The sequence below is a fragment of the Megalobrama amblycephala genome, linkage group LG5, assembly GCF_018812025.1.
Source record: "Megalobrama amblycephala isolate DHTTF-2021 linkage group LG5, ASM1881202v1, whole genome shotgun sequence".
Taxonomy (NCBI): Eukaryota; Metazoa; Chordata; class Actinopteri; order Cypriniformes; family Xenocyprididae; genus Megalobrama; species Megalobrama amblycephala.
This window is the reverse complement of record NC_063048.1, coordinates 37,175,550-37,200,604: the sequence shown is the minus strand read 5'-3', so window position 1 is coordinate 37,200,604 and position 25,055 is coordinate 37,175,550. Positions and strand designations below refer to the sequence as shown.

The 25,055-nt window shown below is 29.9% G+C and overlaps 1 protein-coding gene across 4 annotated transcripts in view; it reads left to right on the top strand.

Annotated features, from left to right (window-relative positions):
* LOC125269265 (pleckstrin homology domain-containing family G member 3) overlaps positions 1-25,055 on the top strand; it is a 66,864-nt gene that overhangs the window by 18,426 nt on the left and 23,383 nt on the right. For 3 of the 4 annotated variants that reach the window (XM_048192155.1, XM_048192154.1, XM_048192152.1), the window contains exon 3: positions 17,623-18,032. In XM_048192155.1, coding sequence (XP_048048112.1) covers positions 17,623-18,032 — 410 coding nt within the window. The remainder of the gene's footprint in view (positions 1-17,622; positions 18,033-25,055) is intronic. The other variant, XM_048192153.1, reaches the window with a different exon arrangement.

Below are 25,055 nucleotides of genomic sequence, written 5' to 3'. Positions count from 1 at the left end.
GCTGACTAACAGATCCGAAGTGTGCACAAAGACGCCTCAGACAGCGTTTGATCCCGATATACACATATACATGGAAATACAGTATTTAAAAAAATCTGTCTTGGCAAGTATTCGCTCAAACATTATCTGTAATGTCTTACATGAGCGTTTGGTTAACTGCTGGGGGAAAACATCTGTGTAACATTATATTGGATAGCCTATGTATGGTACAGTAGGTCTTAAAGGTGCCCTAGATATAATATAGATGTAATATAAGTCTAAGGTGTCCCCTGAATGTGTCTGTGAAGTTTCAGCTCAAAATACCCCATAGATTTGTTTTAATTAATTTTTTTAATTGCCTATTTTGGGGCATCATTAACTATGCACAGATTTAGGCTGCGGCTCCTTTAAATCGCGCGCTCCCTGCCGCCCGAGCTCTCGATTATAAAACAGTGCGTAAACAAAGTTCACACAGCTAATATAACCCTCAAATGGATCTTTACAAAGTGTTCGGATGCTTCGGATCATGTGAGTATAGTATTTATTTGGATGTTTACATTTGATTCTGAATGAGTTTGATAGTGTTTCATGGCTAAAGCTAACATTACACACTGTTGGAGAGATTTATAAAGAATGAAGTTGTTTATGAATTATACAGACTGCAAGTGTTTAATAATGAAAATAGCGACGGCTCTCTTGTCTCCGTGAATACAGTAATAAACGATGGTAACTTTAACCACATTTAACAGTACATTAGCAACATGCTAATGAAACATTTAGAAAGACAGTTTACAAATATCACTAAAAATATCATGATATCATGGATCATGTCAGTTATTATCGCTCCATCTGCCATTTTTCGCTATTGTTCTTGCTTGCTTACCTAGTCTGATGATTCAGCTGTGCACAGATCCAGACGTTAATACTGGCTGCCCTTGTCTAATGCCTTGAACATGGGGCTGGCATATGCAAATATTGGGGGCGTACATATTAATGATCCCGACTGTTACTTAACAGTCAGTGTTATGTTGAGATTCGCCTGTTCTTCGGAGGTCTTTTAAACAAATGAGATTTATATAAGAAGGAGGAAACAATGGAGTTTGAGACTCACTGTATGTCATTTCCATGTACTGAACTCTTGTTATTCAACTATGCCGAGGTAAACTCAATTTTTAATTCTAGGGCACCTTTAATATACAGGCTGTCTGTTTCATTAAAGGGTTTAGTTCACCTAAAAATGAAAATAATGTCATTAATTACTCACCCTCATGTCGTTCCACACCCGTAAGACCTTCATTCATCTTCAGAACACAAATTAAGATATTTTTGATGAAATCCGATGGCTCATTGAGGCCTCTGTTGAGAGCAAAGCCATTCAAACTCTCAAGATCCATAAAGGTGCTAAAAACATATTTCATATCTAAATATTATGAAATCACAATTATAACAATAAAAGCTACTTTTTGTCAAAGTTTAGTATTTTTTGTACTGAAAAAAATCAGTTTTTCAATATTGTTACATTGTGATGAGACCCCACTAAGAAAATGGACAAAATTCATCCTCAAAATCAACATTATTAAAAAACTTATTTTTTTCAGTACAAAAAAATGTTAAACTTTGACAAAAAGTAATTTTTATTGTCATAATTGTGATTTCTTAATATTTAGATATGAATCCAACTGAAAAATACTTGTGAAAAGATGTCTTTCAGTCAGTCAAATAGCAAATAGTGGAGCTCTGCAGCATTTTACTTTTAAAACTGCATTTTCCAAAAGATGGGCAAAAATCTCACACTAAACCATGTCAAATTATCATGTTATCCCCATGAATGAAAGTTAGAAATGTGGGTCTTTTTATAAAGTGAATTTTTCATAAAAAGCTGTTTTTGTATAAAAACCTACTCAACAAAATATTTATTTATTCATTTATATACATTTAAAAGATATGATAAATCCTCCAAAAACTGCACAAATATGAAGTAAAAACATTAATAAAAAGTAAAATTACATCTGGGGTTTTTTTTTTTTTTTTTTTTTTTTTTTTTAAACAGTTATTTTGTTAGAAAATTACATTTTGTTGCCTGGGGTCTCTGGAGACCCCAGAGACCCTGAGTGTGACATAAAAACAAGATATCGCTCCAATTTGTTTTTTATTTGTAGATCTAGAAAGTGTTAACAACTGTACAAAGTTTTATATATTTTTGTATTTTATATTTATTTTGTTTTATTTTATATATTATATATATATTTTATATTTATTTTATATATATTTTATGTTTGTTTTTATATAATTTTTATAGATTTGTGTTCTGTTTTATTTATTTTTATTTTTTTATTTTTTTTATTGAATTTAATTATATTTATTTTATTTGTATTTATATTATTTATTTGTTTTATTTGTTTGTTTTATATAATTTATTTATATATTTATTTTATTTTATATTTATATATATATATATATATATATATATATATATATATATATATATATATATATATATATATATATATATATATATATTATAGAATTTATATATTTTGTTTTATATATTTTATTTATTTTTATTTGTTTTATATATTTGTTTTATTTATTATGTTATTTATATTTTATATTCATTTATATTTATTTTTGTTTATATCAATTTTGTTTTTCATTTATTTTATGTTTTGTATGTTTTATTTATTTTACATTTTGTTGCCTGGGGTCTCCCTGAGTGTGACATAAAAACAAGATATCGCTCCAATTTGTTTTTTATTTGTAGAACTAGAAAGTGTTAACAACTATACAAAGTTTTATATATTTTTGTATTTTATATTTATTTTGTTTTATTTTATATATTTTATATTTATTTTATATATATTTTATGTTTGTTTTTATATAAATTGTATATATTTGTGTTCTGTTTTATTTATTTTTTATTTATTTTATTTTTTTTTATTGAATTTAATTATATTTATTTTATTTGTATTTATATTATTTATTTGTTTTATTTGTTTGTTTTATATAATTTATTTTATATATTTATTTTATTTATTTTATTTTATATATATATAATAGAATTTATATATTTTGTTTTATATATTTTATTTATTTTTATTTGTTTTATGTATTTGTTTTATTTATTATGTTATTTATATTTTATATTCATTTTATATTTATTTTGTTTATATCAGTTTTGTTTTTCATTTATTTTATGTTTTGTATGTTTTATTTATTTTACATTTTGTTTATTTATTTTACATTTTGTTGCCTGAGTGTGACATAAAAACAAGATATCGCTCCAATTTGTTTTTTATTTGTAGATCTAGAAAGTGTTAACAACTGTACAAAGTTTCATGTCGTTTGGACAAAGAGAATTTTTTTTTTAATTTTAGCAAACGTCGTTTGGGGTCTAAAAAGCCTCTATAAGGGTTAAAAGCCAGGTGCGCTCATGCCATGGCGGATTTGCTATTTACATGGTGGGATTTATGTGTAATAATCAGAGTGTACGTACGTCGTGCACCCGCCTATAGGCACATATTACTAACACACCCTTCAAATAACAAAAAAAATATTGCATCATTGACTTGAGAGCAGGTTTCAGTTGGTCAGTGGCGCAGTCGTTTTCAGTTGCCTCAAAATAGCAACACGCCAACAATGCACCTGAACACACATCGTTTTCACCATGGATTCACATACCATAGTGTTTACATTCCATATGGTAGTTTAAAATGTAGATTCAGTTTTAGAGTACAAGCTAGGTCAGAAACACACACACACACACTTTCCTGGGCCGGGCTTCCCTCCACACCAGCGCGCCGCAGCATCAGGGGTCTTTCTGTGAACTTTGTGTCCCGTGGTAAACTTCACAATGGACTCACACCATTGAAGTCCCAGTGCACAGATGGCCGGTGTTTTCACAGGAAATGGGCTTTTTGAATGGGGCTCAGCGGAGGCACTTAGAGGACGTTTGTGTGACGATTCAGGGTTAATTGGCTTTATTGCCTCCGACTGTTTCTATAGAGAAACACTGACTTCAGACCGCTGGAGAACACTCGTGAAAAATCACCTGATACATCTTGTTTGTGTTTTCATGTTTTTAGGTGATCTTTCATCTGAACTCAGTCTGAATGTGATAAAGTTTCAGCAGTGTTGTGTAGCAATTATTAGACAAAAATGCTTGAGTCTTGCTGTCTGTCATCAAAAATAGTTTCCATAATGGTTTCTTTCATGGGTTGTGTGTTAGCTGTGTGGTTATCAGTAGATCTGACGCTAGACTAACCCTGTAATCACGTCAAATTATACGGTTTCGACGGGAGAAATGCACAGGTACGTCTGAAATGAAGGGGTCCAGGTGAAATAAAAGATCTTCGTAATGGACGGCTTCTGCTTTCACAGTATCATGAGACTCTTTTCAGGTAAAAATAGCATGATAATGTTGTTGATGGCGGTGGAGGTGACATGTTAATTGCGGTGTGAGCGAGTCTTTAAAGACAGACATTGGTTCAGCTGTGTCGAGCTCTCTGAACATGTGGCGGCCAAATAGAAGAGCTTTACGAGTGCTGTTACTGGGGACTTTCACTTTTGAGCGCTGGCGGGATCAATCTGTGAATGCCACCCTGCTTGTGACTGATTTTATTAAAAATATTCAGGAATGTTTCTGTTTACACAAGCCCGTTAGTTTGTTCGTTCGTTCGTTCGTTTGTTCATTCATTGATTCATTCATTCAATATTATTTTTTTTATTATTATTTTGTTTATTTTTTTTTTTATCTAATATATTTGTTTTTTTGTTTATTTATTTTTAATCTGTTTTTAATTAATTTGTATTTTTATTTATTTATTATTTATTTAAATTTATTTATTGGATTTTATTATATTTATTTTATTTGTATTATATGTTTTTGTATTTTATATTTATTTTATATATATTTTATGTTTGTTTTTATATAAATTCTATATATTTGTTTTCTGTATTATTTTTTTAATTTATTTTTATTGAATTTAATTATTTATTTTAATTGTATTTATATTATATATTTGTTTTGTTTTTTATATTTTATTTGTTTTATTTGTTTGTTTTATATAATTTATTTTATATATTTATTATTTTATTATATGTATTATCATATATATTTTTTATTTTATATAAAATGTATATATTATTTATTTTATATATTTTATTTATTTTTATTTGTTTTATATGTTTTATTTATTATCTTTTTATTTATCTTTTATATTTATTTTGTTTTTTATTTTATATCAATTTTGTTTTTTATTTTTTGTTTTGTATGTTTTATTTATTTTACATTTATTTTAAAAAAATGTCAAATAATTTTTAATTTGTATTTGTTTTTTATTTTATTTGTGTGTGTGTATATATATATATATATATATATATATATATATATATATATATATATATATATATATATATATATATATATATATATATATATATATATATATATATATATATATTGCAAACTATTCTAGATCACAATTCATTTTCATAATATATATATATATATATATATATATATATATATATATATATATATATATATTTATTTTATATATTTGTTTTATTTATTTTTCATTTATTTTAAATATTTGTTTTATTTGTGGTTCTTTTTATTTTAGAAAACAAGTGGAAAAAATTCTATATTTGTTTACTCTTTATTTTTCTCATTAGGAATGTATAAAAATATATGTAGTTTATTTATTCAATTTAATTGTTTATTTAATTGTTTATTGTTTTTTTTTTTTTTTTTTTTTTTTTTTTTTTTTTACTTAGTTTATCTAAAATCTCTTGATTTTTATTCCCATTACATTAAAAAAATCAGTGATGTTTCTTTTATAAGATAAAATGTACCATGGTAAACAGTGATGGTATCAAATTGTACTTCAGTATATGACATGGTAATGATTTCCATATTTAAATACTATAGTATTTGCACAGTGCTTAAAAGATTATCATTATAGTACCATGTAAAAAAACAAAAAAACAATGTCAGCGTCAAGGTATTTTTAGTCAGTTTATGTGTTGTTTGAGTCTCCGTGAGGACTGATGTTCATGACTTGAATGGATTCAGTCAGCAGATATTTCAGTGTAATGAGAGGGAGGATGGTGTGACTTGGGTCGATGGTTGGCAGTGTAATTAGTCTCCTCTCCCCGTTTCATTTCGAGTAGTTACTAAATACTCCAGACGACACATGCTGTTTGTGCTTCCTGCCTCCAGCGGTGTGTTTCTGTGCCGTCAGTTTTCCAAAGGCATCAGTCCAAACTCTTCCTGACTCCTGCCCAGAGAAACATGCAGCAGATTCGCTGATAGAAATTCATTCACAGATGTACTACTACTAATGTTGCATTATGATTTGTGATCTAGAAGAGTTTGCATCTTGGTCATTTTGTCTGTGTATCAGTTTTCCAGCAGCAAAGATGATCTCATGGCAGATGAACTTTGTGAAAGCCAGCTTCTCTCTCTCGTTCTGTGAAATGAGGTTTTGCATACGAGCCTCAGAGAGAAACTGCTCCGCCTCGCTAATTTCCATCTAAACATCTCTCTTAAATGTCAATGAGAAAAGCACAGAAGCATTTCGAACGCAAGTGGAAAAAGCTGTATTCATTTGTCTCAACTCGCCAGAGATTTCCTTCTTGAGTGTAAAAATGACACCTTCAACAGCTTCAGAAAGTATCTAAACATTTAAATCAGACTTAAAAATTAATTGCATTGAGATGCAAGTGTCATTAATGTAAAGAAACATGCATTTTGCAACTTTGAGGAGAACCGACTTCATATATCCAGCAAACACAATGAGACTTCAAACACAAAAAGTGTCCTTAATGAAGAGAAAAGCTCTTACTGTATGTGTGTCTGGAGTATATTGGTGTGATTATGACGTTGTGGGTGTGATTATAGGAGTGTCGAGGCTGAAGGGAGTGTTTTCACACCGACACGCATTAATCACATCCGATCAGATCTCATTCTTGTTCCCTGAGGTGTGCGGCATGATTAGTAATATCAGGAAACTTGAAAAGGAAAACGGCACTGTGTTTCACTCGCCTCAGGTGAGGAATATTACTAGACTTACTTTTTATGTTGTTAGGTGTGCGTTTTCTCATTTTACTTCTACAGACAATGGCTTTTGACCACGTTTACATGCATTTTTAATACCAATCTCTTCGACTCAATGTATGCAACATTTGTCAGTGAAGATTTGTTGAAAACAAAAGTTCATTTAAGTTTAGATCTTTGTTGTTTTTCCTTTTAAACTCATGTCATTCTGTTTTGTAACTATACGACATGGTCAGTCATTTGCATCAGTGAAACTACGTTCACTATCAGATCTCGAGTTGTCGTCTTCTGGTAGACGTCACTGGCATCTACTTTGACTATGTTGACGGTGGTTATGGGGGATAAGCAGTGCTTTTGTTCTGTGTGAAATTTGCATCAGGTTCTTTTACAGTTTGACTGATTGTAACTACATGGAAGGAGATGTGATGGTGCGAATCAGAGAGATCATTAATCCACACCATTTTATAATATTCTCCAGTACTGTATGGATTATAATGTGTGAAGTGTATCTGAAATTAAGATAATTATTGTGTCAGATTATACCGCTGCTGTTCAAATATTTGATAAAAAAAAATTGAAATATTATTGCAATTTAAAAATATAGCTGCAAGCAACAATTAAGGGGTCAATCACAAAGAAGGCATGAGTGAGAGCATCAGACCAACTGCAACAATGAGCAATTAAATACCTATTAAGATGATTTTAGGCTGAAAGATCATAAATGCAGTCACTCGTAACTTGATTTAATGGTTTATCACTTTCGACCAATAGGTGGCGCAGTGAGGTGTCAATTACACATGCAGAGTTTAGTGTCAATATGGAAATTGCACAGATATCGCATCAAGAGTCATTATAGCATTGTGGCTCAAAATTGTTGCTGCGGTATATGAAAACGGTTTCGTATATCGACAGAAAATCCATAACATTTTGTCGGCACAGTCTGAAGATTCGGTGAAAATCTGTCAAATGGTCTAGGAGGAGTTTGAAAAAGTAGGTTTTTAAAGAAAATTAAAATGGTGGGCAGGAAGTTTGGCTGAGTATGGCAAAATTGGTATCTGTTCTCGGCATGACCCAAGGAATCCATTAAGTTTCATTAAAATAAGCTAATGTAATCAAAAGTTAGCATAAATTATCATTTTTGGAAATGTCATTATAACTTTTGACCACAAGGTGACAAAACTTTTTGAGTACTGTCAGGGCATGATGCTGAAGACATATACCAAGTTTCGTAATGATACGCCAGTGCATTAAGGGTATAGCCTTTTACAGCAGAATTCAAAATGGCTGACTCCCAAAATGGCCGATATGGGAAAATTGGGTATCGTTCAACTCTGAATGCATTGAATCTAAAGATTTTTGGCCAAACCATTAAGAAGTTATAAGCAAAAATAGCCTTTTTTCATATCTCCTGACCACTAGGTGGCACTGAGCCGAAACTATGCAGTTAGCCTCAGGTCATGGTTGTCATAACACACACTAAATTTGGTCAGAATTCACTAAAGCGCTGCGGAGATATAGCCTCGGGTCCATTTTGGCGCACCCTTTGCCGAATTCATTTGCCGAATTCATTTGCACGTTATTCAAGAACAGTTTGATGAATCAACTTGAATTCTATATTTTTTTTTTTTTTTTTTTTTTTGGTCGGCATGGTCTGAAGATGATCTGGTTCACTTTTCGTGAAAATCGGAGCAACGGCCTAGGAGGAGTTCGAAAAAGTAGATTTTTAAAGAAAATCAAAATGGCAGACAGGAAGTTTGGCTGACTATGGCAAAATTGGTATCTATGTTTTCGGCTTGATCCAATGAATCTATTAAAATCCATAAAGTTTTGTTACAATATGTTAATTTAATCAAAAGTTATTAGCATTTTTGTGAATTTCATTATAACTCTTGACACAAGGTGGCCCCAAAACTTTTTGAGTACTGACAGGGCATGGTGCCGAAGACACATACCGAGTTTCGTAACAATACGCTAATGATTTTTGTAAAATACAGCAAAATTTGCATAAACCATTCAGAAGTTATAAGCAAAAATAGAATTTTTTCATATCTCCTAACCACTAGGTGGCACTGAACTGAAACTGTGCAGTTAGCCTCAGGTCATGGTTGTCATAACACACACCAAATTTGGTCAGAATTCGCTAAAGCATTGCGGAGACATAGCCTCCTGTCCATTTTGGCGCACCCTTGGCCAAATTCATTCGCGCGTTATTCGAGAACTGTTTGATGAATCAACTTGAATTCCTTTTTTTTTTTTTTTTTTTTTTTTTGCGCAGCATGGTCTGAAGAAGATCTGGTTAAATTTTCGTGAAAATCAGAGCAACGGCTTTGTAACTTTTGACCACAAGGTGGTGCTGCTCCGAAACGTTTTGAGTACTGACAGGGCACACATTTCATAATGTTCACATTTAATAATTTTCATAAAGTTTCATAATGATACGCTAATGTGTTTTGTAAAATATAGCGTTTTACAGCAAAATACAAAATGGCCGACAACCAAAATGGCCGATATGAGAAAATTAGATATCGTTCAACTCTGAATACACCGAATCTAAAGATTTTTTCGCCAAACCATTCAGAAATTATAAGCAAAAATTGCCATTTTTCATATCTCCTGACCACTAGATGGCGCTACGCCAAAACTGTGCAGTTAGCCTCAAGTCATAGTTGTCATAACACACACCAAGTTTGGTCAGAATTCGCTCAAGCATTGCAGAGATATAGCCTTGCGTCAATTTCGCTGAATTCGTTCATGCGTTATTTGAGAACGGTTTGACGAATTCCATACGTTTTTGTCGGCATGGTCTGGAGATAATCTGGTTCAATTTTCGTGAAAATCGTTGCAACGGCCTAGGAGGAATTCGAAATTTTTTTTTTTTTTTCGGAAAATGACATCATAGGGTCTTAAAGTGGTATTTAAAAACTTATTGTGCAAAAAAAAAAAAAATATGCATAATAAAGCCGAATTCTGACATTCATGACCTGTTACCGTTTGCATTTTCTACCTCTATTAGATGTTAAGGTGAAGAGGAAATGGTTGGCATGTTTTTAGCGTCTCTTAAAGTTTGTTATTTCTAAGGATTCAGGAATTCAAGCTATGAAAATCAAAGCTCCCGCTCGAGCATCCCTGGAATTCCAGCAATTCCGCCGCAGACGTTCGGTTCAAGATCCGTCTGTGATTCCAGACAGAAACCAGGTTCATCCGAGCGGATCTGTGACACTGACAGACGTTTCTCTTTGCTGATGTTAGCATGATTATCTCGAGCTTGTGAATGTGTGAACAGTCCAAATACTACACTCACCTTGATGTGAGTTAATCATTGTTTGTGCTCACAATCGCAGCCTCCTGAGCTCTCAGAGGCAGACATGAAGGTATGTGGGTTAATGCTTGTTTTTAGCCTGGTTTAGTGTGCATAGAGTTGTTTACTGATAAGGTGTTTTGAGTTCCCTCCATACAGGTTGTTGCTGTTTTAAAGGGAAGCATTTTAACAGAGCAGAAGTCAAAGTTTAATAGCCACATAAAAGTCTTTAAATCCTTTCAGACTGCATGGCCTCTGTCAGCTCACTCTAGATTTACATTGAATCATTATTGAGTCATTCACACGGCCGTTCTCTGCCTGTCTGAGCAGATGTTAGTCAGTCGGATGAGCGTTTGTCATCTGTACGTCATTTATTTCCACATGAAGGGAGGCGTGTTTGAGGACGGTGTGCCTGATGTGAAAGAATGTAAAGTGTGTCAGGTGTGTTTTGGTTCCTGGAAGCGTCTGAAGGAATGTGTGTGTTTGGAGGCCTGACGCGTTTGATTAACCATCTAATCGTGGTAAGACAACCGACTGCAATAATTGTGCAGTTTAAATTTCAATCACATTTTGCCAAAGAATATAAAAAACGCTGTTGTAAAGTTCATAAAGATAGTCAAAGGACTTCCTTCATTCGAAATTAAGGTTTGTGGGTTTAATCAGACTAATTTTATTTTATTTTATTTTATTTTATTTTATTTTATTTTATTTTATTCCTCCATACAAAAAATTAAGGTTTGTGGGTTTAATCAGACTAATTTTATTTTTTTTTTTTATTTTTTTTTTTTTTTTTTTTTTTATTTTTTTTTTTATTCCTCCATACAAAAAATTAAGGTTTGTGGATTTAATCAGATTATATTATATATTATATTATATTATGTTATTATATTATATTATATTATATTATATTATATTATATTATATTATATTATATTATATTTGTGCTTATTTTATTTATTTTTAATTTTTTTTTATTCATATAAAAATGAAGGTTTCTGTGTTTAATCAGACTATATTATATTATATTATATTATATTATATTTGTGCTTATTTTATTTATTTAAATTAAGGTTTGTGGATTTAATCAGATTATATTATATTATATTATATTATATTATATTATATTATATGTTATATTATATTTGTGCTTATTTTATTTATTTATTTATTTTTAATTATTTTTTATTCATATAAAAATGAAGGTTTCTGTTTAATCAGACTATTATTTTATTTTATTTTATTTTATTTTATTTTATTTTATTTTATTTTATTTTATTTTATTTTATTTTATTTTATTTTATTTTATTTTATTTTATTTATTATTCCTCCATACATAAAAAATGAAGGTTTGTGGGTTTAATCAGAATAATATATTATATTATATTATATTATATTATATTATATTATATTATATTATATTATATATTATTTGTGTGTTTTATTTTATTTATTTTTTATTTTTTATTTTTTTATTCATACAAAAATGAAGGTTTTTGTTTAATCAGACTATTTTATTTATTTATTTATTTATTTATTTTATTTTATTCCTCCATACAAAAATGAAGGTTTGTGAGTTTATTCAGATGATTATTATATTATATTATATTATATTTATTTATTTATTTTTATATTTTTTTTTAATTAATTTTTTATTTATACAAAAATGAAGGTTTGTGTGTTTAATCAGACTATTTTATTTTATTTTACTTTATACCTCCATATTATATTATATTATATTATATTAAAGTAAATCATATGGGCCTATTTTATTATATTTTTATTATTACATTCAATTCCATATAAAAAAATAAAAATAAAAAAAAAGTACTAATAATCTATTAGTCTTGCACTTATAAGTGACATGAACAAAACCAAATTAAATCGTTAATTGCAATTAATCAACACAAAATTCATGATTGTGACAGGCCTAGTTTGGAGGTCGGTGCTCAAATGTGTTTAATCATTACATACAGAGGGTCAACAAAATTTGTAAAATACAGTTTATCCTATCTATTTGAATGAACTTTAATATTTCATTAGTTTGAGCATTTGAAATTGGATATAAAATGTCATTTTCAGGATCTTTTGATCAACATGATCATTGATGATTTTTGCTCTTTTTATAAGATGCGAGTGTTGTTTATGCGTGAACAATAGTAATAGTGATGATTGACTATCAGCCAGCAGAATAAGAAGTGAATTAAAGCTAGGTTACTGGTGTTAGTCTCCAGACTTTGAGTCTGTGTTATTATCTGAGCGTATTGTTTAACAGGTCAGACCGGACGTCAGAGCGCCGCTGCACTTTATGCATCTGAGAACCATAAGCTCTTTAAAAGCTTCGCTTACAAATACTGCAGGAAATAGTTCCCCAATGGTTTATTTGAGGTGTGATATCATTATTAGTGAGTGTTACTTATTTAAACTGCTGTGAATGTCTGAATTACTGACTTTAGGAATGTAAATGTGAATTCACCAGAAGCGCTCTAGAGTCTGATGTCATTGGGGAACTTTTTAGTTTCCACAGAAGTTTACTTTCACTTTTTCTTTAGAAAATCATTTGTGATTTTAAAGACCCCAGATGCAAGAGCCCTATACAGCTGTGAAGCCGTTGAAGAAGCTTTATTTCCGATAGTACGGTAACGTAGAATTGATGACGGTGAGTAGGTCACTAGATCATGTGCTGCACCCTGTTTTTTATTGACTTTCAGCGGCATTGAATAAATTTCCTTTATGACAGGTCAGTCATAAATTTCATAATGTAACCTCCAGGATAAGCAGCAGATGAGACGCTCCATTGTTTTATTTCCCGAAATATCTGTTCCATGGAATTGTGATTCGTATCATTTGTTTCAGTGTCTCACTTTGTCTTAAACTAGTTCTGGTGAAGTCATTTATTGGTTCATGAACACATGCAAAAATGTAGAAATATTTCAGTACAGACTGCATTAGTGTTTCATTGAATGATTGATTCAGAGTGTTGACTCAAGAAGTCAAGATTTATCTGTCTTTTAGATTGATTCAGTAAAGAACCGGTTCATAAGAGTCATTTGTTCATGAGTCAGACTTGTGTGTTTGTCGTGTTGCCTCACTTTATCATAACTAGTCCTGATGAAGTTAACAGTACATGAACATGAACTGAGGAAAAATTAAAATTATAGCGAATTCATAGTTTGTTTGTTTTTGTTTTTTAACTTAGGAAAGGTTAAGGCCGTTTTGGAATAATCACAGTAAGTAGATTGATTGATAAATTGTTCCATTTGTAAAAAGAAATTGTCAGATTTAGGTGTCTTAAATATGCTTATGAATGTAACGTTACATATTTCAATACATATTTCACAAATTCTTGAATTGTTCAACGATTTCATTATTTGTTCCATCAATAACAAGAAACGTTAGGTGTCTTAAAATGCTTAGGAATGTAAAACTTCAGTTTCAGCTCGATTTTACAAATTGTTCCATTTCTTACAAGAAATGTCAAATCTCAGTGTCTTAAAAAGGCTTACGAATGTAAAATTTCATTACAAATTTCATTTTCAGTATTAGAATTTGGTCCATTTTTAATAAGAAAATGTCAAATTTCAGTCTTAAAATGCACTGAATGTGAAATTTCAATACAAATTGCATAAATATCATTATTTTAAAGAGTTTTATACATTTTTTCCATTTCTAACAAGAAATTTTGTTGAATTGTTGTCTTAAGTTGTTGTATTCATGTTATGCAACCGAAATAAACATTTTTCATTCTTTAAGGCTTACTAATGTAAAATTTCAATACAAATTTCATTATTTCATCAATTTTAGAAATTGGTCCATTTCTATTAAGAAATTGTTCAGTTTTACAGTCTTAAAAATGCTTATGAATATAAAATTTAAATACATATTTCATAAATTATTTAACTTCAACAATTTCATAATTTGTACTATTTCAAACAAGAAATCTTCAAATTTCTGTGTCTTAAATGTATCTGAATATCAAATTTCAAAGCAAATTTCATTATTTCAAACTATAAATTCTCAAATCTAAGTGTCTTATAAATGTTTATATATATAACGTTACATATCTCAATACGTATTATTTCACAAATTCTTTAATTGTTCAACAATTTCATTATTTGTTCCATTAATAACAAGAAACTTTAGGTGTCTTAAAATGCTCATAAATGTAAAATTTCAGTTCAAATGTTATAAATAATTTCATTATTTTAACAATTTCATAATTTGTTCCATTTATAACAAGATATTGTCAAATCTCAGTGTCTTAAAAATGCTTATGAATGTAAATTTTCAAATACATATTTCATTATTTTGACAATTTTAGAAATTGGTCCATTTCTAATATGAAATTGTCACATTTTTGTGTCTTAAATGTTTATGAATTTCAAATTTCAGTACAAATTTCATAAATTATTTAATAGTTCAACAGTTCATAATTTGTTTCATTTCTAAAAAGAAACTTCTAAAAATGCTTATGACTGTAAAATTTCAACACATATTTCATAAATTGTACAACTTCAACAATTTCATAAATTGTACCATTTCTAACAGGAAATTCTCAAGCCTTGGTCTTAAAAATGCTTATGAATATAAAATTTCAATACATATTTCATGAATAATTTAATTGTTCAACAATTTCATAATTTGTTTAATTTCTACCAAGAAACTTTAGGTGTCCTAAAAATGCCCTTTTTATGTAAAATTTCAATACATATTTCATAAATTATTTAACTTCAACAATTTCATAATTTGTACCATTTCAAACAAGAAATTCTCAAATTTCAGTGTCTTAAATGTATATGAATATCAAATTTCATAGCAAATTTTATTATTTCGAACTATAAATTCTCAAATCTAAGTGTCTTATAAATGATTATAAATATAACGTTACATATTTCAATACATATTTCACAAATTCTTTAATTGTTCAACAATTTCATTATTTGTCCCATTAATAACAAGAAACTTTAGGTGTCTTAAAATGCTTATGAATGTAAAATTTCAGTTCAAATGTTATAAATAATTTCATTATTTTAACAATTTCATAATTTGTTCCATTTATAACAAGATATTGTCAAATCTCAGTGTATTTCATTATTTTGACAATTTTAGAAATTGGTCCATTTCTAATATGAAATTGTCAAATTTTTGTGTCTTAAATGTTTATGAATTTCAAATTTCAATACAAATTTCATAAATTATTTAATAGTTCAATAGTTCATAATTTGTTTCATTTCTAAAAAGAAACTTCTAAAAATGCTTATGACTGTAAAATTTCAACACATATTTCATAAATTGTACAACTTCAACAATTTCATAAATTGTACCATTTCTACAATTTCATAATTTGTTTAATTTCTACCAAGAAACTTTAGGTGTCCTAAAAATGCCCTTTTTATGTAAAATTTCAATACATATTTCATAAATTCATAATTTGTTTCATTTCTAAAAAGAAACTTCTAAAAATGCTTATGACTGTAAAATTTCAACACATATTTCATAAATTGTACAACTTCAACAATTTCATAAATTGTACCATTTCTACAATTTCATAATTTGTTTAATTTCTACCAAGAAACTTTAGGTGTCCTAAAAATGCCCTTTTTATGTAAAATTTCAATACATATTTCATAAATTCATAATTTGTTTCATTTCTAAAAAGAAACTTCTAAAAATGCTTATGACTGTAAAATTTCAACACATATTTCATAAATTGTACAACTTCAACAATTTCATAAATTGTACCATTTCTAACAGGAAATTCTCAAGTCTTAGTCTTAAAAATGCTTATGAATATAAAATTTCAATACATATTTCATGAATAATTTAATTGTTCAACAATTTCATAATTTGTTTAATTTCTAACAAGAAACTTTAAGGTGTCCTAAAAATGCTTATTAATGTAAAGTTAAAACATAAATAAATAAGTAATATCATTATTAAATGGTTTCATAAATTGTTCCATTTCTAAATTGTCAAATATCAGTGTCTTAAATGCTTATACATTTTTTTTTTTTCATTGACAATTTGTTCCATTTCAAACAAGAAACTTTAGATGTCCTAAAAACATTTGAGAGTAAAATTTCAATGCAAGCATAATTATATCCAAGAGTCTTGATGTTGGCATTTCCATAGTACGTCTGACCCTCATTATGACGACACTAAACCTTTCCTACATTGACAGCTCTTGCCATGTGAGATCTGTGTTTGTGTTTGTGAGTGTGTTCTCATCAGGAGTGTCTTCATCAGAGCAGTGAGACGGTCAGGAAGGAAATGAAAACGCTCTTGCTAAAGCCGAACACCAGCAGATTTCAAAACAGCGGCTGCACAACCTGTTATAGATGGTGTGAATCGTTTTCCTGTGCGATGGGTGTTGTTGCTGTATGATGTCATACGTGAATCATGGATCAGATTTGATTGTGATACTCATGTGGAGGCCTGCGGTTGGATTCGTGTTTAAACGCGGCCAGGTTCATGTCGTGCATCTACAAGCCCAGTGGAAAAAGAGTTGATACTGACGTAAACGTTTGTCATGACAACGTTCATGTGTTTGCATTATCACTGAGTGTGTAATGACTCTAAAGGGCTAGAGTTTCCCAGGCTGTTATACCTAATAATCTCTACTTTTGTCATTGTCTAAACACTGCTTTACTTTTATGGGAATAACGATTCTCTTTCGGTTCTGATTGTGTTAGCGATTCTTTTAGCACCTCTCTGACTGATTCATTAAATGAGTCATATGATTGATTCAAACAGCACTTTTCTGCTGCTGTGAGTCTTTTTGATTGATTCATTAAAGAACCTGTTCATAAGAATCAGTTGTTCATGAATCAGACCTCACTGGTTTTGCTGTATACATTGTCTTTTTACATGTTTTTCAAGCATAGTAACTCAAGCACATAACTATAGTATAATAACTTGAGTATGACGTCAACCTGTGACCCTAAAATCCGTCCCTGTCAGACTGTCTCCAATAGATTGTTCTTTATTTCCTGCCTCTCCGGATTCCTGTTCCCAGCCAGAATCGTTCCATGAAGAGGATTTTGTGTCAGTGTGGAGAGCAGGAATCAGAGCATGTCAAAAAGCATTTCAGAGAATGAACTTGCATTAAAGCATGACACCGTACAGGGTTTCTAAGACTTAAAGTAGCACCAAGATGAAACTTGCTTTTCATCAAAGAATCCTGAAAAAATATAATTACAATATAAATATAATTTTTTTTTTTTTTTTGCAGCTTAATACATTTTTTATTGTTGAATTATACATGCTAAGTTCTTGTTTTGTTTGTCTCCAGCAGAATGTCATCGTTTATCTACCGGTTCGTCTGTGAGCAGTCACGATCCACGACCCGCAGACTGCTGCTCCCTGTCCAGCACTGAGCCTTCAGAGGACGGGCGGCCGGTCAGTGCAGTGTCCACTGTCTCGTCTGGATCGTCCGTCGAGGGCAACAGCAGCCCGCCGACTGCGCCGTCGCCATCCGCGGGAGCTGGTATTGACCTGGAGCTCAGTCCTCCGGAGGGTCCTTTAGGTCCCGGGTTTGAGTGGCCGGGTTCAGATCCCTCGATCACTGCAGCAGATCCTCCATCGCCGGTTGCCTCCGTCAGCATGGCGCCAAACCCTCAGCTCACGTACGTGGATCGTGTCGTGATGGAGATCATAGAGACGGAGCGGATGTACGTCAGGGATCTGCGCAGCATTGTAGAGGTGAGAAACAACTCCTTTTTGATCCAGAAATGACCTTGTGTCTCATAGTATTTATGATCATGGCCGAAAATATAAAAAATTTTATCTTAAAATTTTTTTATTTTTTATCAAGTCAAGTCAAGTCAAGTCAAATTTATTTATATAGCGCTTTTACAATTGGTAATTGTTTCAAAGCAGCTTTACATATTAGACGCACAGAAAAAAAGGGAAGTGGTTAAAAATAAGCTGTACAAACAAGCGTGGTAATATGTAACATATACAAGATGGTGCTACAATTATTTATTTATTTTTTATCTTAAAAAATAAATATTTTCCAGAAGATTATTGAAATAAAAAACACTTTTCTATTTAAATATATTCTATCTATCTATCTATCTATCTATCTATCTATCTATCTATCTATCTATCTGTCTATCTGTCTATCTGTCTATCTATCTATCTATCTGTCTATCTGTCTATCTATCTATCTATCTAGTCATCTTGCTGAATCAATCTATCTATCTGTCTATTGATCGTTTGTTCGTTTGTTCAATCTTTGTCATTCTTTGATTTGTTCAGTCAATCTTTCTGTAGTTCGTTTGTTCATTTCAGTCTTTTTTGTTCTGTAGTTCAGTCTTTGTCATTGGTTATGTCGTTCAATCTATCTGTTGTTCAATCTTTGTCATTCGTTCGTTCAATCTTTCTGTCATCCGTTCGTTCAATCTTTCTGTCATCCGTTCGTTCAATCTTTCCGTTGTTCGTTCGTTCGTTCAGTCTTTCTGTTGTTCGTTCAATCTTTCTGTTGTTCTGTCTGTTTGTCTATCTGTCATTCATTCTGTTATTTTTTCAATCTTTCTGTCGTTTGTTTGTTTAATCTTTGTCATTCGTTCGTTCAGTCTTTCTGTCGTTCATTCATTTGTTCAATCTATCTGTTGTTTGTTTGTTCAATCTTTGTCGTTTGTTTCTTTGTTCAATTTTTCTGTCGTTCGTTTGTTCATTCGTTCAATCTTTCTGTCGCTCTGTTTGTCGTTCTTTCTGTTATTCTATCTACCTATCATCTGTTCATTCGTTCTGTTGTTTAATCTTTCTGTCGTTTTTTGTCATTCAATTTTTCTGTCGTTCGTTCAATCTGTCATTCATTCATTCATTCATTCATTCATTCATTCAATCTTTCTGTTGTTCATTCGTTCGTTCAATCTTTTTCATTCATTCGTTCAGTCTTTCTGTCGTTCATTCATTCGTTCAATCTATCTGTTGTTCGTTTGTTCAATCTTTGTCGTTTGTTTTTGTTTGTTCAATTTTTCTGTCGTTCGTTTGTTCATTCGTTCAATCTTTCTGTCGTTCTGTCTGTTTGTCATTCCTTCTGTTATTCTATCTAACTATCGTCTGTTCATTCGTTCTGTTGTTTATTCTTTGTCGTTTTTTGTCATTCAATCTTACTGTTGTTCATTCGTTCAGTCTTTGTCATTTGTTTCTTTGTTCAATCTTTCTGTCGTTCGTTCGTTCAATCTTTTTCATTTGTTCGTTCAGTCTTTGTCATTTGTTTCTTTGTTCAATTTTTCTGTCGTTCATTCATTCAATCCGTCATTCATTCTGTTATTTTTTCAATATTTCTGTCGTTCGTTTGTTTAATCTTTGTCATTCGTTCGTTCAATCTTTCTGTCGTTCATTCATTCGTTCGATCGATCTGTTGTTTAAGTCTTTGTCGTTTGTTTTTTTGTTAAATTTTTCTGTCGTTCGTTTGTTCATTCGTTCAATCTTTCTGTCGTTCTGTCTGTTTGTCGTTCTTTCTGTTATTCTATCTACCTATCATCTGTTCATTCGTTCTGTTGTTTAATCTTTGTCGTTTTTTGTCATTCAATTTTTCTGTCGTTCGTTCAATCTGTCATTCATTAATTCATTCAATCTTTCTGTTGTTCATTCGTTCGTTCAATCTTTGTCATTCATTCATTCAGTCTTTGTCATTCATTCATTCGTTCAATTGATCTGTTGTTCGTTTGTTCAATCTTTGTCATTTGTTTCTTTGTTTGTTCAATTTTTCTGTCGTTCATTTGTTCATTCGTTCAATCTTTCTGTCATTCTGTCTGTTTGTCGTTCTTTCTGTTATTCTATCTATCTACCTATCGTCTGTTCATTCGTTCTGTTGTTTAATCTTTCTGTCGTTTTTGTCATTCAATCTTTCTGTTCATTCGTTTGTTCAGTCTTTGTCATTTGTTTCTTTGTTCAATCTTTCTGTCGTTCATTCGTTCAATCTTTGTTGTTCATTCATTCATTCAGTCTTTGTCATTTGTTTTATTTGTTCAATTTTTCTGTCGTTCATTCGTTCAATCTTTGTTGTTCATTCATTCGTTCAGTCTTTGTCATTTGTTTCTTTGTTCAGTTTTTCTGTCGTTCATTCGTTCAGTCTTTCTGTCATTTGTTTGTTTCATTTGTTCAATCTTTCTGTCATTCTATCTATCTATCTATCTATCTATCTATCTATCTATCTATCTATCTATCTATCTATCTATCTATCGTTTTGTCTGTCTGTCTGTCTGTCTGTTTGTCTGTCTGTCTATTAAATTTCTGAACATGTGCTGTCTATTGTAAGGATCTTGCTAGGCTTTAGAACAGAAGTGTTCCTCTGCATGTCCCATAATCCTTCCACAGATTCCCTGATAACTCTCACACCTCCATCTTCCTATACAGCCTCCAGCGCAAACACTTCCTATAACGTTACCATCCTCAAACAGACAGATGGTGTTCCTCACACTTCAACAGAACACCCAGAATACTGTGCCTTCAAACCACTACAACAAACAAGCAAACAATAAACAGCATGACTAATAAGAGAGCCGGTGAGGTTTTGGACTACATGACACTCATTGCTGTTTATCTAGTTGGATCATAGGCGTCATTTCCCACACCACTGTAGAATCGCTCAGGACGAAGTGCTGCGTTTGCAGGATGTCTCGCTGCTGAACACGGGAATTCTTTGGGTTTGTAGGTTTTTACAGGTGTCACTCCTCATGCAGGAATGTGTTTGCACATTCAAATTCCTTATGCAAAGGCTTTCCATCCACCAATAATGCATTGCCAACCGTCTGCTCCACGTATAAATGCAGACTTGGTCAACGTAAACATAGTGAGCTGCATTTTTAGCGATCATAGGCGTGATATTTAAAAATCTTAATAGAACAAAACCAACCCCTTAATAAAACAAAACCAACCGATATTAAAATCTCTTAATAACACCTGATATTAAAATCTCTTAATAAAACAAAACCAAGATATTAAAATCTCTTAATAGAACAAAACCAACGATATTAAAATCTCTTAATAGAACAAAACCAACCGATATTAAATCTCTTAAGGATATTAAAATCTCTTAATAGCATAGAACAAAACCAACTGATATTAAAATCTCTTAATAGAACAAAACCAACCGATATTAAAAAATAGAACAAAACCAACTGATATTAAAATCTCTTAATAGAACAAAACCAACCGAACAAAACCAATCAATATTTAAAAATCTTAATAGAACAAAACCAACTGATATTAAAATCTCTTAATAGAACAAAACCAACCGATATTAAAATCTCTTAATAAACAAAACCAATGATATTAAAATCTCTTAGAACAAAACCAACTGATATTAAAATCTCTTAATAGGATATTAAAATCTCTTAATAGAACAAAACCAACATTTTTTTGGTCCTTAATCGATATTAAAAATCTTAATAGAACAAAACCAACCGATATTTAAAAATCTTAATAGAACAAAACCAACCAAGTGTTGAGTGTAGACCGAATCTCTTAATAGAACAAAACCAACCGATATTAAAAATCTCTTAATAGAACAAAACCAACCGTGCCATGTTAAAATCTCTTAATAGAACAAAACCAACCAAAGATATTAAAATCTCTTAATAGAACAAAACCAACTTATATTAAAATCTCTTAATAGAACAAAACCAACCGATATTTTCCAAAGTATGCATTTCTTTGACATCCGGAACAAAACCAACCGATATTAAAATTCTTAATCCCTTAATAGATATTAAAATCTCTTAATAGAACAAAACCAACAATTAATTTGATATTAAAATCTCTTATCTTATTCATTGATGCTTTTTGAGAATTATTTACTCTTGCTAATAGAACAAAACCAGCCATTATCTCTTAATAGAACAAAACCAACCGATATTACTTAATAGTTATCTCTTAATGAACGCTCAAGGATATTAAAATCTCTTAATAGAACAAAACCAACCATCTTAATAGAACAAAACCAACCGATATTAAAATCTCTTAATCGATATTAAAATCTCTTAATAGCTTAATAGAACAAAACCAACCGATATTAAAATCTCTTAATCATTAAAATCTCTTAATAGAACAAAACCAACCGATATTAAAATTAGAACAAAACCAACCGAATAAAACTTAGAACAAAACCAACCGATATTAAAATCTCTTAATAGAACAAAACCAACTTATATTAAAATCTCTTAATAGAACAAAAAACCTTAATAAAACAAAACCAACCGATATTAAAATCTCTTAATAGAACAAAACCAACCGATATTAAAATCTCTTAATAGAACAAAACCAACTTATATTAAAATCTCTTAATAGAACAAAACCAACCGATATTAAAATCTCTTAATAGAACAAAACCAACCGATATTAAAATCTCTTAATAGAACAAAACCAACCGATATTAAAATCTCTTAATAGAACAAAACCAACTTAGAACAAAACCAACCGATATTAAAATCTCTTAATAGAACAAAACCAACCGATATTAAAATCTCTTAATCTTATATTAAAATCTCTTAATAGAACAAAACCAACCTTAATCTCTTATAGAACAAAACCAACCGAACAAAACCAACTTATATTAAAATCTCTTAATAGAACAAAACCAACCGATATTAAAATAAAACAAAACCAACCTCTTAATAGAACAAAACCAACCGATATTAAAATCTCTTAATAGAACAAAACCAACCGATATTAAAATCTCTTAATAGAACAAAACCAACTTATATTAAAATCTCTTAATAGAACAAAACCAACCGATATTAAAATCTCTTAATAGAACAAAACCAACTTATATTAAAATCTCTTAATAGAACAAAACCAACCGATATTAAAATCTTAATCTTAATAAGAACAAAACCAACCGATATTTAAAATCTCTTAATAGAACAAAACCGATATTAAAACCTTAATAGATATATTAAAATCTCTTAATAGAACAAAACCAACTTAGAACAAAACCAACCGATATTAAAATCTCTTAATAGAACAAAACCAACCGATATTAAAAATCTTAATAAAACAAAACCAACCGATATTTAAATCTTTAAATAGAACAAAACCAACCGATATTAAAATCTTAATCTTAATAAAACAAAACCAACCGATATCTTTAAAACAAAACCAACCGATAAAATCTTTAAATAGAACAAAACCAACCGATATTAAAATCTCTTAATAGAACAAAACCAACTTATATTAAAATCTCTTAATAGAACAAAACCAACCGATATTAAAATATCTTAATAAAACAAAACCAACCGATATTTAAATCTTTAAATAGAACAAAACCAACCGATATTAAAATCTCTTAATAGAACAAAACCAACTTATATTTAAAAATCTTAATAGAACAAAACCAACCGATATTAAAAATCTTAATAAAACAAAACCAACCGATATTTAAATCTTTAAATAGAACAAAACCAACCTTAATAGAACAAAACCAACTTATATTAAAATCTCTTAATAGAACAAAACCAACCGATATTAAAATATCTTAATAAAACAAAACCAACCGATATTTAAATCTTTAAATAGAACAAAACCAACCGATATTAAAATCTCTTAATAGAACAAAACCAACTTATATTAAAATCTCTTAATAGAACAAAACCAACCGATATTAAAATATCTTAATAAAACAAAACCAACCGATATTTAAATCTTTAAATAGAACAAAACCAACCGATATTAAAATATCTTAATAAAACAAAACCAACCAATATTAAAATCTCTTAATAAAACAAAACCAACCGATATTAAAATCTCTTAATAGAACAAAACCAACCGATATTAAAATATCTTAATAAAACAAAACCAACCGATATTTAAATCTCTTAATAAAACAAAACCAACTGATATTTAAAAATCTTAATAGAACAAAACCAACCGATATTAAAATATCTTAATAGAACAAAACCAACCGATATTTAAATCTTTAAATAGAACAAAACCAACCGATATTAAAATATCTTAATAGAACAAAACCAACCGATATTAAAATCTCTTAATAGAACAAAACCAACCGATATTAAAATCTCTTAATAGAACAAAACCAACCGATATTAAAATCTCTTAATAAAACAAAACCAACTGATATTTAAAAATCTTAATAGAACAAAACCAACCGATATTAAAATATCTTAATAGAACAAAACCAACCGATATAAAAATATCTTAATAAAACAAAACCAACCGATATTTAAATCTTTAAATAGAACAAAACCAACCGATATTAAAACAAACCAACCGATATTTAAAAATCTTAATAGAACAAAACCAACCGATATTAAAATATCTTAATAGAACAAAACCAAGAACAAAACCAACCGATAGAACAAAACCAACCGATTAAAAATCTTTATCTTAATAGAACAAAACCAACGATATTAAAAAAACCAACCGATATTTAAAAATCTTAATAGAACAAAACCAACGATATTAAAAAAACCAACCGATATTAAAATCTCTTAATAAAACAAAACCAACCGATATTTAAATCTTTAAATAGAACAAAACCAACCGATATTAAAACAAACCAACCGATATTTAAAAATCTTAATAGAACAAAACCAACCGATATTAAAATATCTTAATAGAACAAAACCAACCGATATAAAAATATCTTAATAAAACAAAACCAACCGATATTTAAATCTTTAAATAGAACAAAACCAACCGATATTAAAACAAACCAACCGATATTTAAAAATCTTAATAGAACAAAACCAATAT